Genomic DNA, 12,567 nt, shown 5'->3' with positions numbered 1-12,567 from the left:
TTGCCCAGTTTTCTTGTAGTCCTCATAATTGCTAGAAGTTACTTTTGTTTCCTCTCTGATGCTTTATACGAGGTGGCTCGTAGCTTGTGCATTTTTTTTTTCTTTCTTTCTTTACCCCAGCTAACAACCATCCACCTCTAACTTTCAGATTTATCCTTATAATCAGACCCAGAGAAAGGACTTTTTTTTTTAGCCAATATTGAAAACTATAGAGTGCTGCTGCTTCTACCCTTAGTAGAGAGTGTGTTTTTCATTATCTTTTTCTAGTAGTTGGGATTGATGTATACTGGCTAGAGGTAAGAGGTCCTGCCATGGCCCAGCATGGATTACATTGAACTTGTCCAGATGGGAATAAAATCTTTGGCTATATCTAAACCATGCCTTCACAAGCTGAGGTAACTGGTGAGCACCCTGTAGCTGCCACTGGCTCCTTGTTAGATGTTAGAGAAGACACAGTGCATTCTGCTATGCATATATGTTGCTTCATGTATGTTGAATGTCTGCATCCAGGATTACTTGGAATTTATAGTAAAAAGATACCTTCCCCTTGAGTTTGGATATGCTCTGCATAGAGCAAAAGTCTTTGTAGAATAGAAATAATGTAGGCTTCTGAAGTTCCTAGCACTTTAGTTTCTCAGAGACTAAAGTGTGCTGAGATGAAAGTCTTCTGACATTTTTGGTTTTGTCTGGAATTTGGTGGTTGGTATTCTGTTAACATTCCTCATCTAGTTATAAGTCATGCCAGCCACCAGTCTTCCCATGCCCTTCCCTTTCAACTCAGGTGTAACAGGACAACCCTTGTATAGCTTTTTCCAAGAATTAAAACTGGCTGCACCTATCAAACATGTGATGTGGGCAGCAAGACTGAGACCAGAGCTGGTGGCTGACTGCCTGGCCTACTTTTCTGGCTCTCTTGGAAATTGGATCCAGCCAGAACCTGTGGGTAACCTCCCTGCCTGAATCTAACCATCAGTCACCACATGCTCCCCGACTAGCTGCACATTCTTTCACAGACCATTAGCTGCATGTGTGAGTATAATGTTGTTACTGTTTGGGAGATGTTTGCTGGCTCCAACAGGAAATCAGTCCTTCCCTTGTTTACCTAAACTGCTGTGCCAAAATATAATGCTCCCTCTGCCTAATGAAGGAGATGAGGGAGTTGAAAAGAGAGAAGGTAGAGAAGGAAGAAAGCATGTCTTTGTTCATAGAGTGTACCCCAGAGCATGTGCCTTTTTACTCCCTAAGGAGGGGGTGGCACTCATGATATGGGGAGGGGGGAGCAAGAGTGGGACACACTATTGTAAATCTATATCCATTTATTTAGACTTTGCAGCCTCAGTTATAAAAGTTTACAGTCCCTGGACTTGACCTTCTTGCCGCCTACCTTTAATCCCTTAACCTTTCTAACCCATGTTTCAGCACTGAGCCTGGGTAGGGAATTGGGAAGCAAGACAGTAGGCTGATGTCTGATCAGAGAAATGTAGTGGGGCTGTTGTGTGCCCTGTGCAGCCTGGTCATCAGCTAAGGGAGTGAAAGAAGTGAAGTTGGAGCACTGGGAACTGCAAAGAATCACAGTCAGCCTTGTCTCTGTAACAGTCAATAGTGAAAAACCTTTATTGGCACTGGGCTGTCAGACCTGTAAGGATCATCTTTTAAGTGTGTCTAAGTGGAGAAAAGATTAAGAATCATGTCCAAGAAGACCCTGGGATTTTATACTACCTGAGCAAGAGCATATTGTAGCTACATCAAGAAGGGATGGTGGCCTTTCCTAGATTTAGTCTTAATCTAGGTTTAGGGTTAACTAAATAAAATGTTCCCTCATAGTCTCCTCTCCCCCACTCTACCAGACCTGTCTTCTTATTCCTACAGAGATGAGTGGCTTATTTGACTGATGCTCTTTCCATTGCAAAAATGTATTCAATGCAAAGTTCACTTCAGAAACTTGGTTGAGACCTGAAATTTAGGCCAGCCCTGAGATGCACAGTGATCTTGAGGGGAACATTTTGTTGCCTGCCCAGGTATATGGCACATAGTTTTTCCTTGGCAGACTTTCTGCTTTTTTTCTTTTATTGCTCTGCAGGAAGGTCCTGTCTGGTCACTTCTGCAAATCTTACTCCTTCTCAAGCACTCAGCAACTGGTGGTGTTGGCCCATCAGGAGATAAGGGGATGCCTGAGGCCCACGCTTCCAGGGATATTAGAAACACCAATATGTACAGTAGGATAAAGGTAAGGGCCCTAAGGAACAGAGTAGGCAGGTGAGTTCTAAATGAGGACAGATCAAGCAAGGCAATGAATTCACAAACTTCTCTGCCAGTTGTGACATTGACGCAAATTGTGTTGCTCTGATCTGCTTGCAGAGAGCTATCCCCACCTCCTGTGTATTGCCCCTGTCTTCGTCTCCTCCAAGACATGTGCAAAGCACTATTTAAGGTGGGGGACTGGACCATAGTCCATCCCCAAGGAACTGATTGCTCCTGACCCAGGAACTCAGGGCCAAAATCCAAGAAAGATTGGGTCTCCTTATGCAAGAAGAGCTTAGCTGCACAAAGCCTGGAGAGTCATAGTCCATAGACCAAAGGCCCTTAGGGGACAGGCCTAGAGCCATCCCAAGGGAGCAGTACCATCCTGGTTTGGTGATCTTGCCATCAAAAGGCTTCCTGAGCAATTCTTGGCGCCCCTTGGCACTGGCCCATTTCCCTCTGAGTCAGGGTTCTGTGAAGGGCACGGCTCCAATAAGCTGAGGTATCTGGTGTGTGGGCAGCAGCTGGCAATGTGCAGTGATGGCTTCAGATGAGGTTGTTCCTCAGACGCTGCTCCTGCTCCAGGGAGAGCTCTGCATTGGCTCGGTATGAATCTCCTGTGGGCCAAAGGAAAACAGGTAAGTGACCAACCCACCACAGTCTCATCCTTTCCCTGACAGCTTCCCAAACACACAGACATTCTGCTGACCTCATGCTTTACATCAGGTTGGTCCTGGGCACAGGCCCCAATTCATTCTATAGAAACAGACCCTGACAGGTGTGTGGTTTCAGGGACATTGGGATAAATAGGCTATTGGATGGAAACAGTTGTGCTGGTTACTCTCCTTTGCCCCCTCCAGATTCAGTCTCTACCTTGATTTGTCTTCTCTGTGCCCTGGAGAACTGACCCCTAGATTGCCTCACCCTGGATCTCATCCTCTGGTTTCTGGTTGATCCTCTGGTTTCAGTGGAAAGCAACAGCCAGGGATGGAGGGGGTGGAAGGAGAGAAGAGGGGTATTTCTTCCCTTGTTGTGGCAGTGATGGTCTACTGTAACTCCCGGCCAGGTTCTCCCTCATCCACAGCTCTAGCTTTCATCTGGCTCCAGGATACCCTCTCCCCTTCAAGCCTAAAGGTGGATAGTTTTCCACTCTTGCTTATCCATGGATGTCTCAATGCCCCTTGTTTCCTTAGTCTTACTCGCACCTCTATAAATAGTCTGTTTATTAAATAACTTCAACTCTCATTCAAGCATGCTGTCTCTTCTGCAGGGACACTGATCAGAACGGCATTGTTTTTCTTTCCTTTCTCACTGCCCTGTGCCTTGCAGCCTGCTGCCAGCATTGTGGAGGATCTGCTGTTCCAGGTGCACAGCGTCAGATTCCAATTCCTGATTTCTCTCACACTTCTGTCTCATCGAATGGCTGCGAAGTTGACTCAGTCACACATATGCAAACCTTAGCTATTTCTTCTTCCTCTTCTCATTGTCTTCCATCTGTTATCAGATATCTTTTGAAACATAAATCTGATGTTTTTGCCCCCTTGACTATAATTTATTAATGGCTCCCAGAAGCCCACTGGATAAAGTCTGTTGTATTAGCAGGAACCATCACAACCCTCTGCAGTCAACCTTAGTGGGTTTGAAGTACAATAGAGAAAGATTCTGAGGTGGTGACTTCCTCACTGTCTTACAGATGAAAACTGGTTGGAGTTGAGTTTGGACTCAGAGAAGCCTTTTATAAGCCAAATCCTATGCTCTTCCTCCTACTCCTCCCTTCCTTGACTTCTGTCCCTCCTTTGAAACCCAGCTCAAACATCACTTCCTTTGGGTTGTTGCTTTCTGTCTCTGCTTGTTCAACATTTAGTTCATACCGGTTTGGGGTACTCAGTAGTAGTGGGGTTATCCATTTGCATGTCTGCTTGCCCTATTTGACAATGAACTGTGCATCTCTCATATATGTTTCTAGTGCCTGGCTGAGTGTTCAACATAGACGGAGGTCTTAGTAAATGTTTGTTAACTGAATGGACAAGTCTGCCCCACCCCACATACTACAAGTGTGTATGTGAACACACAGCCCATAGCAAATACAACCTTTTTAAAACTTTAAGATGGAATTGCTCCCTTTCTTCATAGACAAGTAGAGCAACCACCTCCTTACTCTGCCCCCACTGGATCATTGCTTCCTCTTTTGTCTGCTATTGCCAATCCCACAACTGCCCTGCGCCCTGTGGTGCATGGTCCCTTTTTGGCAAGCAGTAATCACAGTTGGAGGCAGATCTGAGGGACTTCTACTTTTGCCTGTGAGACAGTTTACGATGGAGGCAACTAATAAAGACCATATGAAAGGGAGGGAAAAATAATGAACTGGAATAGGGAAATCCTGACATGGCTTGAGTAACAGGAAAGACTCTAGGACAGATGGAAACCCGTTTACAATCCAAACAGCCTTAGGACAAAGGGATATAGAAAGAAGTAGCTATTGGGTGAGGCTTGATAGTCTGATTAGTTCTGCAAATCTTCCTGTGAAGGTGTCAAAGTCAGCTGTGTTCCACACCCAGCCTTTTACACACACCTTCAAGTCACACAGTACATTTGGAGTCTTCCAGCTCCCCAAGCCCATAGAGGGCTGGTCCCCTGGTGGCTCGCAGTTACCTGTGTGGCAGTTGTGCAGCCAGACCTGGTGCCCATTATATTTGCAACGGCACTGCATCATGTTGTTGGAGAAATCAGACTCTGCCACCTCGTACTTGGGGTTCACGACCACCTGGAGCGAGAGGAGGGGGCAGCTGAAAACTGGTGATTTGACTCCTGAGTTGCTAATGGCTGGAATAATCCTTTACATTTTGTGTGATTCTACAAAGCATGTTTATATTCTTTAATTAATCCTCATAGCCACCCAGGAGGTAGACATGAATGTCCCTATTTTACAAATGGGGACTGAAAAGTCATGACTGAGAAGCTGTGACTGCCTGTTGAATCAGGACCCGAACCCAGGCCCTCCAAACCCTAAGTCAGCGTTCTTTCCCCTGTAGCACACACAGCCCCTTCGAGGGCCAGACCTGTGGGAGACCTTGACCTTATGATACTCTTTTTTACCTCAGGGAAGCTTTTGGAACATCTGGAGGAAATGGACTTCCTGTGGGGAGTCCCAGGAGCCCCCTTACCTGAAAAATGTAGTCCCCGGGCCCCACGTCTGTGATATCCACCCACTGGCAGTCAATGTCATGCCGGTAGGTGTCCCAGCAGCCAACGGTCACTCCCTGTTCTCCAAAGTTGGCACATGCGTAGCGCCGCTGCAGTCCTGTAAGGAAAGGTACTGCGTTATTGAGGCACTGGTTTAGGCATTTGGGACTACGCACTCTGCTAGGTCTTTCACATACTTTATCATATAGTCTCACACCAGCCTTACCAAGCAGGTCTTACATGCAGTCAGATTAACCTGCCTCAGTATCAGCAGAGATCTGGCACTGCAACAAACCCCATCTGTGACAGAGGTTCTTCCTTTGGATGCTCTAGTCCAGTGGTTCTCAACCTTCTGGCCCTATAAATATAGTTCCTCATGTTGTGACCCAACCATAAAATTATTTTCGTTGCTACTTCATAACTGTAATTTTGCTACTGTTATGAATCGTAGTGTAAATATCTGATATGCAGGATGGTCTTAGGCGACCCCTGTGAAAGGGTCATTCTACCGCCAAAGGGGTCGCGATCCACAGGTTGAGAACCGCTGCTCTAGTGGAAAGCCTTTTTGGCCTAGGAAATGTGGTTGGAAGATTCCAGCTCTACTGAGCTACATTTGTCCCTCCATCCATCCAGCCCTCAGGAGCCAGTGTTTACCATGCCTTTTCCTAAGGGCTAGGAATTGTGTTTATGCAAATAGGAATCAGACAATCCATGCCCTCAAAGAATTTAGCAGAGATGAGACAGGTCTGCAACTATTATCTGAAATAGGAAAGTGTTAAGTATTTTAAAGCTGGTACAAAGTGTGGGGTGGGAATGCAGAGGAAGTAGGGACCTTCCACCTAAGATTTCAGAAGGTAGGGAATCGATCATTTTGAAATGCCTTGCGTGCTGACAGTTGCCAAGCCAGAGTCCCCAGGTGCCAGGGGCTATCGAGCAGGGCAGAGGGGAACCTGACCCCAGGAAGGGGAATAACTATAACAGGAAGCGGAAATGCTGACAGGAAGCCACATACCTGCAGGGCAATTTGTGTCCTCCAGACAGAAGCTGGCCTTATGCCCCTCAGCCACCTTGGAGCCGTTGAGAGTGAGTAGGTCATAGTGGGTGAAGACCTCAATGCTGTGGTAATGCCTGCGGAAGGGGCAGAGCTGTCAGTCTAGAGAACTTCTCTGGAGAAGTTGGCAGGGAAGATTGAGGACCAGGCCCCATCATTACCCAGAGGAGAATGTTATAATAGCAGGGCAGTGCCCTTCTCCCAAACCCGAGATTAGTGACACATGGCCTACCTTCTTGGCTCCCCTGCCCAGCAGCAAGGCACAGCTGCCCCATTACCTAGGGTCTTACCCCGGTGAGAAGTGAAGTCTCTGCCCTGGTAGCCTCCACAGGCCAGGCCTGGCTTCAAGGCCTGATCGGAGGTGGAAGGAAGGGGCACTTCTAGGGGACCAGCCTAGGAGCTGAGCTGCTGAGAGGGTGCTTACTGTGCTCCCTGTCAGCCTGGGAAATTGCTACCATTGTTTCCAATCCAGTTCTAATGACAGCTCTCCACGCTGTAAGGAAGGGAGCTCATTATCTCACAAGGCCAAGTCCGAGTGGTTGCCCATTCCTCTCAGCGTTCCCCACCCACGGCCCTGTCCTAAAGAAAAAAAGCCACTTTTCCATTCTGCTTTGTCACAGGCATTGTCTCTCCTCCTGTCTGGGCTGGGGACTCCTGATAGGAAAGAATGTTCATTGTCTCCTTTTAGCTCTTCTTTGGGGACCTTGCTTTGCTGCTGCAGAAACCAGCAAGCTTTTCCTGCAGAGCCAGCATCCTGCATGGGATGTCTATTTTGGGTCTGCAGGTTTCTAGGAGTCCCCACTTCACATGGCTTTTAAAGACAAGGCCTCAGGTCCCACATAGAAAAATTGTCCAATATCACCCTAACAGAGACCAGCCCCGGTGGCAGTAATGGCTCTGTTGGATGTTACTGTGGGAAATGGACCCCATGAGCACCATCAACATGGGCACATCCAGGGCCAGCGAGAGCAATGGAGAGGGTGAGCTGATGTTTCTGGGATTCCCTATCGCCTCCTGGAGGCAAGGTCAGTAAGGCCTCTAGGAAGGAGGCTCTTACCCAGAGCGCGCACCCCTCCCAGGAAAGTATGCCTGAGGCCAGGCAGGCTTGGCCCCTGGCCCCTGCTCTTTGTCCCTGTAGAGTCATGGCATGGCGGTCACTAACATGTGGCACTGGTGCCAAATCCAGCTGTGGCGGCCTGTCTTGGGACGGAAGTCAGCCCGACCCAGGTTGAAGATCTGTGAGGAGAAGCGCAACAGGCGCCGGTGTCCGTAGGGCCAGTCCATGTGGTCAGCAGACTTGGAGAGGCAGTTCTCTTCGTGGGCGCAGTAGAGCTGGCTGAGTGGGCGGTCCTCCAAGTAGGCCGTCTCCTGCACTAGCTGGGCGTTCATCACAAGGTCTGGAGCACCTGGACCGCAGAGGGCATGTGGGGATGCACAGGTTGGAAGGCAGCTGTTTGGGCTCCCTTGGTAGGCTTGCCCCCAGACTAAGCTCTTTTGGGGACCCCAGAAGGGTAGGGTGGTTTAGGAGTCAGGAGATGTGAGTTCTAGTCACAAAGGAACAATCTATTGCCCTAACCCTGGAGGCAGTTACAGTGTCAAGGTTAAGCTTACTGGCTTTGGGACCAGGCCGCCTAGGTTCATGTCTTGGCTTAATTTCTGGCTACACCATTAACTAGCTCTGTGAACTGCTTAACCTTTTTGTCTCTCATTTTCCTCATCTGGAAGACGAGGATAATAATAGTGATAATAATGCCATAATACCTGTAAGGTGCTTAGATCATTGGGCCGCGATAGGCATGTAATTGATGTAAGCTAGTATTTCTTTTGTAAAATGCTTCTCAGCCTTTCTGCCTTTGTGTTGCTTAGCTCCGATAACCTCTCAGTAAGTGCTACTTGGTTACCTCCGCTCAGTCACTCACTCTGGGACTCAGTTCCTTCAGTGTAAGGGTTGGGAGAGGGGAAGGGGGCAGTTGGGAGGGTTAATCTCCAAGCTTGCTCCTGATCTACCATTCTGGTTCATTCTGCTGCAGTTCCTAGGCCTGCGCCTTCTCCACAATCTCTGTTCTAACCTGATCGCTCGCATGGGTGTTCATACCAGGGCATCCTATGCGTTGCCCTCCGAGGTATCACGGCCATTTCTGGTGCTTTTCTGTGCATAAAAGTTCAACGAGCTGGAGCCTGTGTCTTGATAAACTGCTCAGTGCCTCTCCCGCTCCCTTCCTGCCACAGCGGCTCTTACCCTCCTGGGAAGCCACATGCCTCCTCTCATTGCTGTCCCTCGCGTGTGACAACACAGATGTGGAGATCCACAGCTGTTGCCATGTAACATCAAGAGAGAAAAGTTGCCTGTTCTCAATGCTTGTCATGCAAAAACAGGGTTCCAGTTCAGATTTTTGGCAGAGGCATCATATGGGTGAGCCTGTGCGCTCGCTACCCTGCGATGGAAACACGCCCTGAGGGTGGGAGTGGGGAAACGGCTGGGTGGCTATATGATGCCTGTGCTAGCACTAAAAGTGCACTGGAAATTCCTGGGGTATTTTTTGGAGAGAGCCAGGGTGTGTCCCAACGGAAAGAGAGAGCTTTCAGAGAGAATGAGAAGAGAGAGTAAAGGAAAGAAAGAAATGAGAAAAATCACAGAGGACTAATAGGGTGGCCACAGAGGCAGCAGGAGGCTGTGCTAAGCTATTGTGAAGCTTCGAGTGTGTTCAGGAGCAGAGCTGCCATTCCCAGAAAGGGAGTGAGTGGGGAGCAGGCCCCCAATGTGCCGTGAGCCTTGGTGTAGGCTCACCCCGATGTCCCATCACCCTGCAGGGCAGGGTGTGCTGTTAGGCCCAGTGTTCTTCCAGGTTCACTGGACAGAGAAAGCCCTAAAGCTCACTGACAAGGTTAAGGATGTCTTGGCATTGAAGCCTGGTTGGGAAGAAGGTCAAGAGGCCACTTGGGTTGGTGCCAGCCTCTAGCCTTTGGACTAGATATACGTAGTTATCTTGGCACAGACCTGGTCGGCAGATGTCAAACAGATGCTGCTGCCCCCGGAATCAGTGCGTGGGGCAGACTGATGCCTGAGAATGGCCTTGGCCTGTAGCCTTTTGGATGAATCCCAGAGCTCAGGAGAATACACAGGGAGTCTGAGGCCACATGCCCGCACATTTGTGTACCCTCCACAACAGCTTTCAAACTTTCCCCTTACTACAAACTGCAGTAAGAAATATATTTCATGCCATTAGTACACATATACGTAATTCCAAGAAAAAATACTGCCCTTACTAAATGTAACTCATTCTGTTGTTTTCTATTCTGTTTTTTTTTCTTTTTTAACTGTTAGTCATGATATGAACATTGGAAAACACTGTTGTATATCCTTATATTTTCACACATTCTCTGTTTTAATTCTCGCAATGACTCCATGGAATGGGCTGGGCAGAATTGGCCACCCTATGTGAACTGACTTGGCCACACACAGCTGATAACTGGCAGAGCTGGTACTCCAAGTCCAGCCCTCCTTCCACTCCCCCCGCTGCTGACCTGGAGCTGGGACCTACCTTGATAGCACCCAGCCTCAGAGCCGTCCCTGAGGGAGGGAGGTGTAGGCTTGCTTTGGGGGGAGCCAGGCCTGCCTGCCCCACGGCCCCATGGGCCCTCTCGTTACTCACTGTCCGTGCAGGAGACTCCAGCTGAGCCGCGCCCCGTGCTGTGGGGGCAGTGCACTGGTCCGTGCCTTTGGCACTGCTGCAGGGCCAGCTCTGTGCCTGAGCAGCGCACCCCGCTCATCACCACTTCTTCGGCCCCCGCTGTCCCCTGCCAGTACCAGGTGTCCTAAGAAAACAGCATCACCCAGTCAGGGTGGAGAGGTACCTTTGGAGTCATCTGACTCCCATCTATGGCTCAGACCTGTCAGAACACCCCACCATGCTGTGCCCGGCCTCAGCCGGGAAACCTTTAGTGATGGAGCAGCCCATGCCACTTTGGACCCCTCTGATAATAGCCATTTCTTCCATGGAGTGAGGCAGAAATACATTGTTTGCTGCTTCCACCTCCCATGGCCCTGCTCCCATCCCTCTCCCACCTGGCAGCCCTCAGCTCTTTGAGGAGGAGGGTCTGTTCCCTTCCTGCCCGCCCAGGCGGCCTGTCCCAGTTCCCAGCCCCAGACGGTCGGCTGTGCTCAGGGTTGGCCCTGGTTTGCCAGGTGAGTTGTGCCCAGCATGCCCGGTAGCCAGCACAGTGCAGTTGAAGAGGTTTGCCTATTGCAGTTAAAGCCTCTTGACTTGGTGCCTTGATACCTTTTGACTCTATCCACTTGTTTCTACCAGAACTGCCACTTGCCTGGTCCCAGCCAGCATCATTTCTCACCTGGGCTACGGCAACACTGTTTCCTGAGCATGTTTCCCTGTAGTCACCTTAGTCCCCACCCCGACTGTTTGCAAAAGAGCAAGGAAGAAATCTTTTAAAAAATCTGCACTGCAGGCTTTGAATGGTCTTGCCCCTGCCTCCTCCACCCTCACACTTCACATCACTCCCCTTTACTAGCCACACCCCGGTCCCTGATTTCCGCTGCAGAGTGGAGCTTCCTCTGGCCACAGGACTTTGCATGGGCTGTTGATTCCTCTCCAGCTCGTCTGCCTAACTTCTGTCTGTCTTTCTGCAGACACAATCATGTGCCTGCTGTGTGAACGTTGTGTTAATGACTGTCTCCCTCCCTGGGCTGGCTGCTCTATGAGGAAGGATCTGTCTTCACCACAGCATCCCCAGCACCCAGCATTACATTGGCCCAGTTTCACTCAGTAATTAATTGTTGAATGAATGGATGGATGGATGGATGGTTCGTAGCTTTAGCACAGGAAGTTTGGGAGCAAGACAGGGACCTACCTTGATAGCATGGCTGGCAAAACCCAGGCCGAGCTGTCGGCAGGTCACCATGGCTTCGGTGAGCCCCCAGTGGTCACTGCACACGGTCCCCCAGCGTCGGACCCCATTCACCTCCACCTGCACCTCCACCACACCCTCCTCGGGGTTGCGCCCGCCAGCCAAGCGCACCTGCGATGGTCAGAGGTGTGTGAGAAGCAGGGTGGCCTCAGGAGGGGGAGCTCGGGATTTGCAGGCCAGCTCGCTGTGCTGCCCTGACATGACACTTCCCTCTCTGGGTTCGCCCTAATGTCCCTGTCTGCTCGAGAAATATGACTCAAGCGCCTGTTCCTGGGGCTCCTTTTCCAGTACTTGCCCTCCTCCTATCTGAAATCCTACCATTAATGGCGACTCGCCAATTGCTGAGGATTTCATATCAACCGTCCCATTCACAGTGACCCTGTGAGACAGTTACCCATTTTACGGAAGAGAGAACCAAGGTCAGAGACTCAGAAACTTGCCCACCGTCCACATTAGCATGACAGTGAACTCTGATCATCCTCGAAGCCTCCCAGTGCCACTCCCCAGCTGACAGTCCTGCAGCCCTCCACCCTCTGCACCTTTCACCTCAACTTTAGAGGGATCCAGAGAGAGTGTAATGGGAGGGGACAGCCACCTAGAGTTCCTGCTGTCCTGAGGGACTGTGGGCCAGGCCAGGGCAGACTCGGGAGAGGCGAGGCTCTCTAGGCTGGCTCCCAGGCAAGGCCAGCTGGGCCCAAGGCAGAAGCACTAGCTGCCTCTTGCCAACCCCTCCCCCTGGCTCCATGCGGCATCCTGGGGCTACCTGAGGGCTTCCCCAGTCCCCAGCTTGAGGCCATGCCCAGGCCTGAGCTCACCTGATTCTGGAAGCCCATGTTTGGGACATTGCACCTGACAGCAGCATCATTCTCATGTTGACAACCATTAGGGGACCCGTCCAGGGCGGGGCATTCACTGAGGGTCCGCTCAGACCCCTTGCAGCGCACCTCACTCATGTGGATGAGCCCCAGCCCTACAGAGGGAGGGAGAGAAATGCCACTGAGGCTCTACCTCTGCAGCCCCACAGCTGTGGCTTCCCAATCACAGAGGGGGGGAGTTTCTGTCCTGGGCCCGGGCACCCCAGGACCACCAAGGAATGGACCAGTAGCACGTCCAGGCCCCACTCCCCACCCCAGACCTCCTTGCTTACCTTGGCCCATCTGGGCCCCAAA

The 12,567-nt window shown here is 50.3% G+C and overlaps 1 protein-coding gene across 1 annotated transcript in view; it reads right to left on the bottom strand.

Moving 5' to 3' along the window:
- Positions 1–1,588: 1,588 nt before the first annotated feature.
- LOXL4 (lysyl oxidase like 4) overlaps positions 1,589–12,567 on the bottom strand; it is a 15,916-nt gene continuing 4,937 nt past the window's right edge. Inside the window, exons 6-14 of the mRNA XM_006756578.2 lie at positions 12,534–12,567; positions 12,214–12,402; positions 11,342–11,509; positions 10,129–10,291; positions 7,638–7,881; positions 6,437–6,552; positions 5,406–5,542; positions 4,894–5,005; positions 1,589–2,858 (exon numbers count right to left, since the gene is read on the bottom strand). The exon at positions 12,534–12,567 is cut by the window's right edge and continues 137 nt beyond it. Of these exons, the coding sequence (XP_006756641.1) occupies positions 2,788–2,858; positions 4,894–5,005; positions 5,406–5,542; positions 6,437–6,552; positions 7,638–7,881; positions 10,129–10,291; positions 11,342–11,509; positions 12,214–12,402; positions 12,534–12,567 (1,234 nt within the window). The 3' untranslated portion in view covers positions 1,589–2,787. The remainder of the gene's footprint in view (positions 2,859–4,893; positions 5,006–5,405; positions 5,543–6,436; positions 6,553–7,637; positions 7,882–10,128; positions 10,292–11,341; positions 11,510–12,213; positions 12,403–12,533) is intronic.

The sequence above is a fragment of the Myotis davidii genome, unplaced genomic scaffold (genome assembly GCF_000327345.1).
Source record: "Myotis davidii unplaced genomic scaffold, ASM32734v1 scaffold332, whole genome shotgun sequence".
Classification (NCBI taxonomy): domain Eukaryota; kingdom Metazoa; phylum Chordata; class Mammalia; order Chiroptera; family Vespertilionidae; genus Myotis; species Myotis davidii.
The sequence above is the reverse complement of the archived record's forward strand: the minus strand, read 5'-3'. Positions and strand labels throughout refer to the sequence as shown.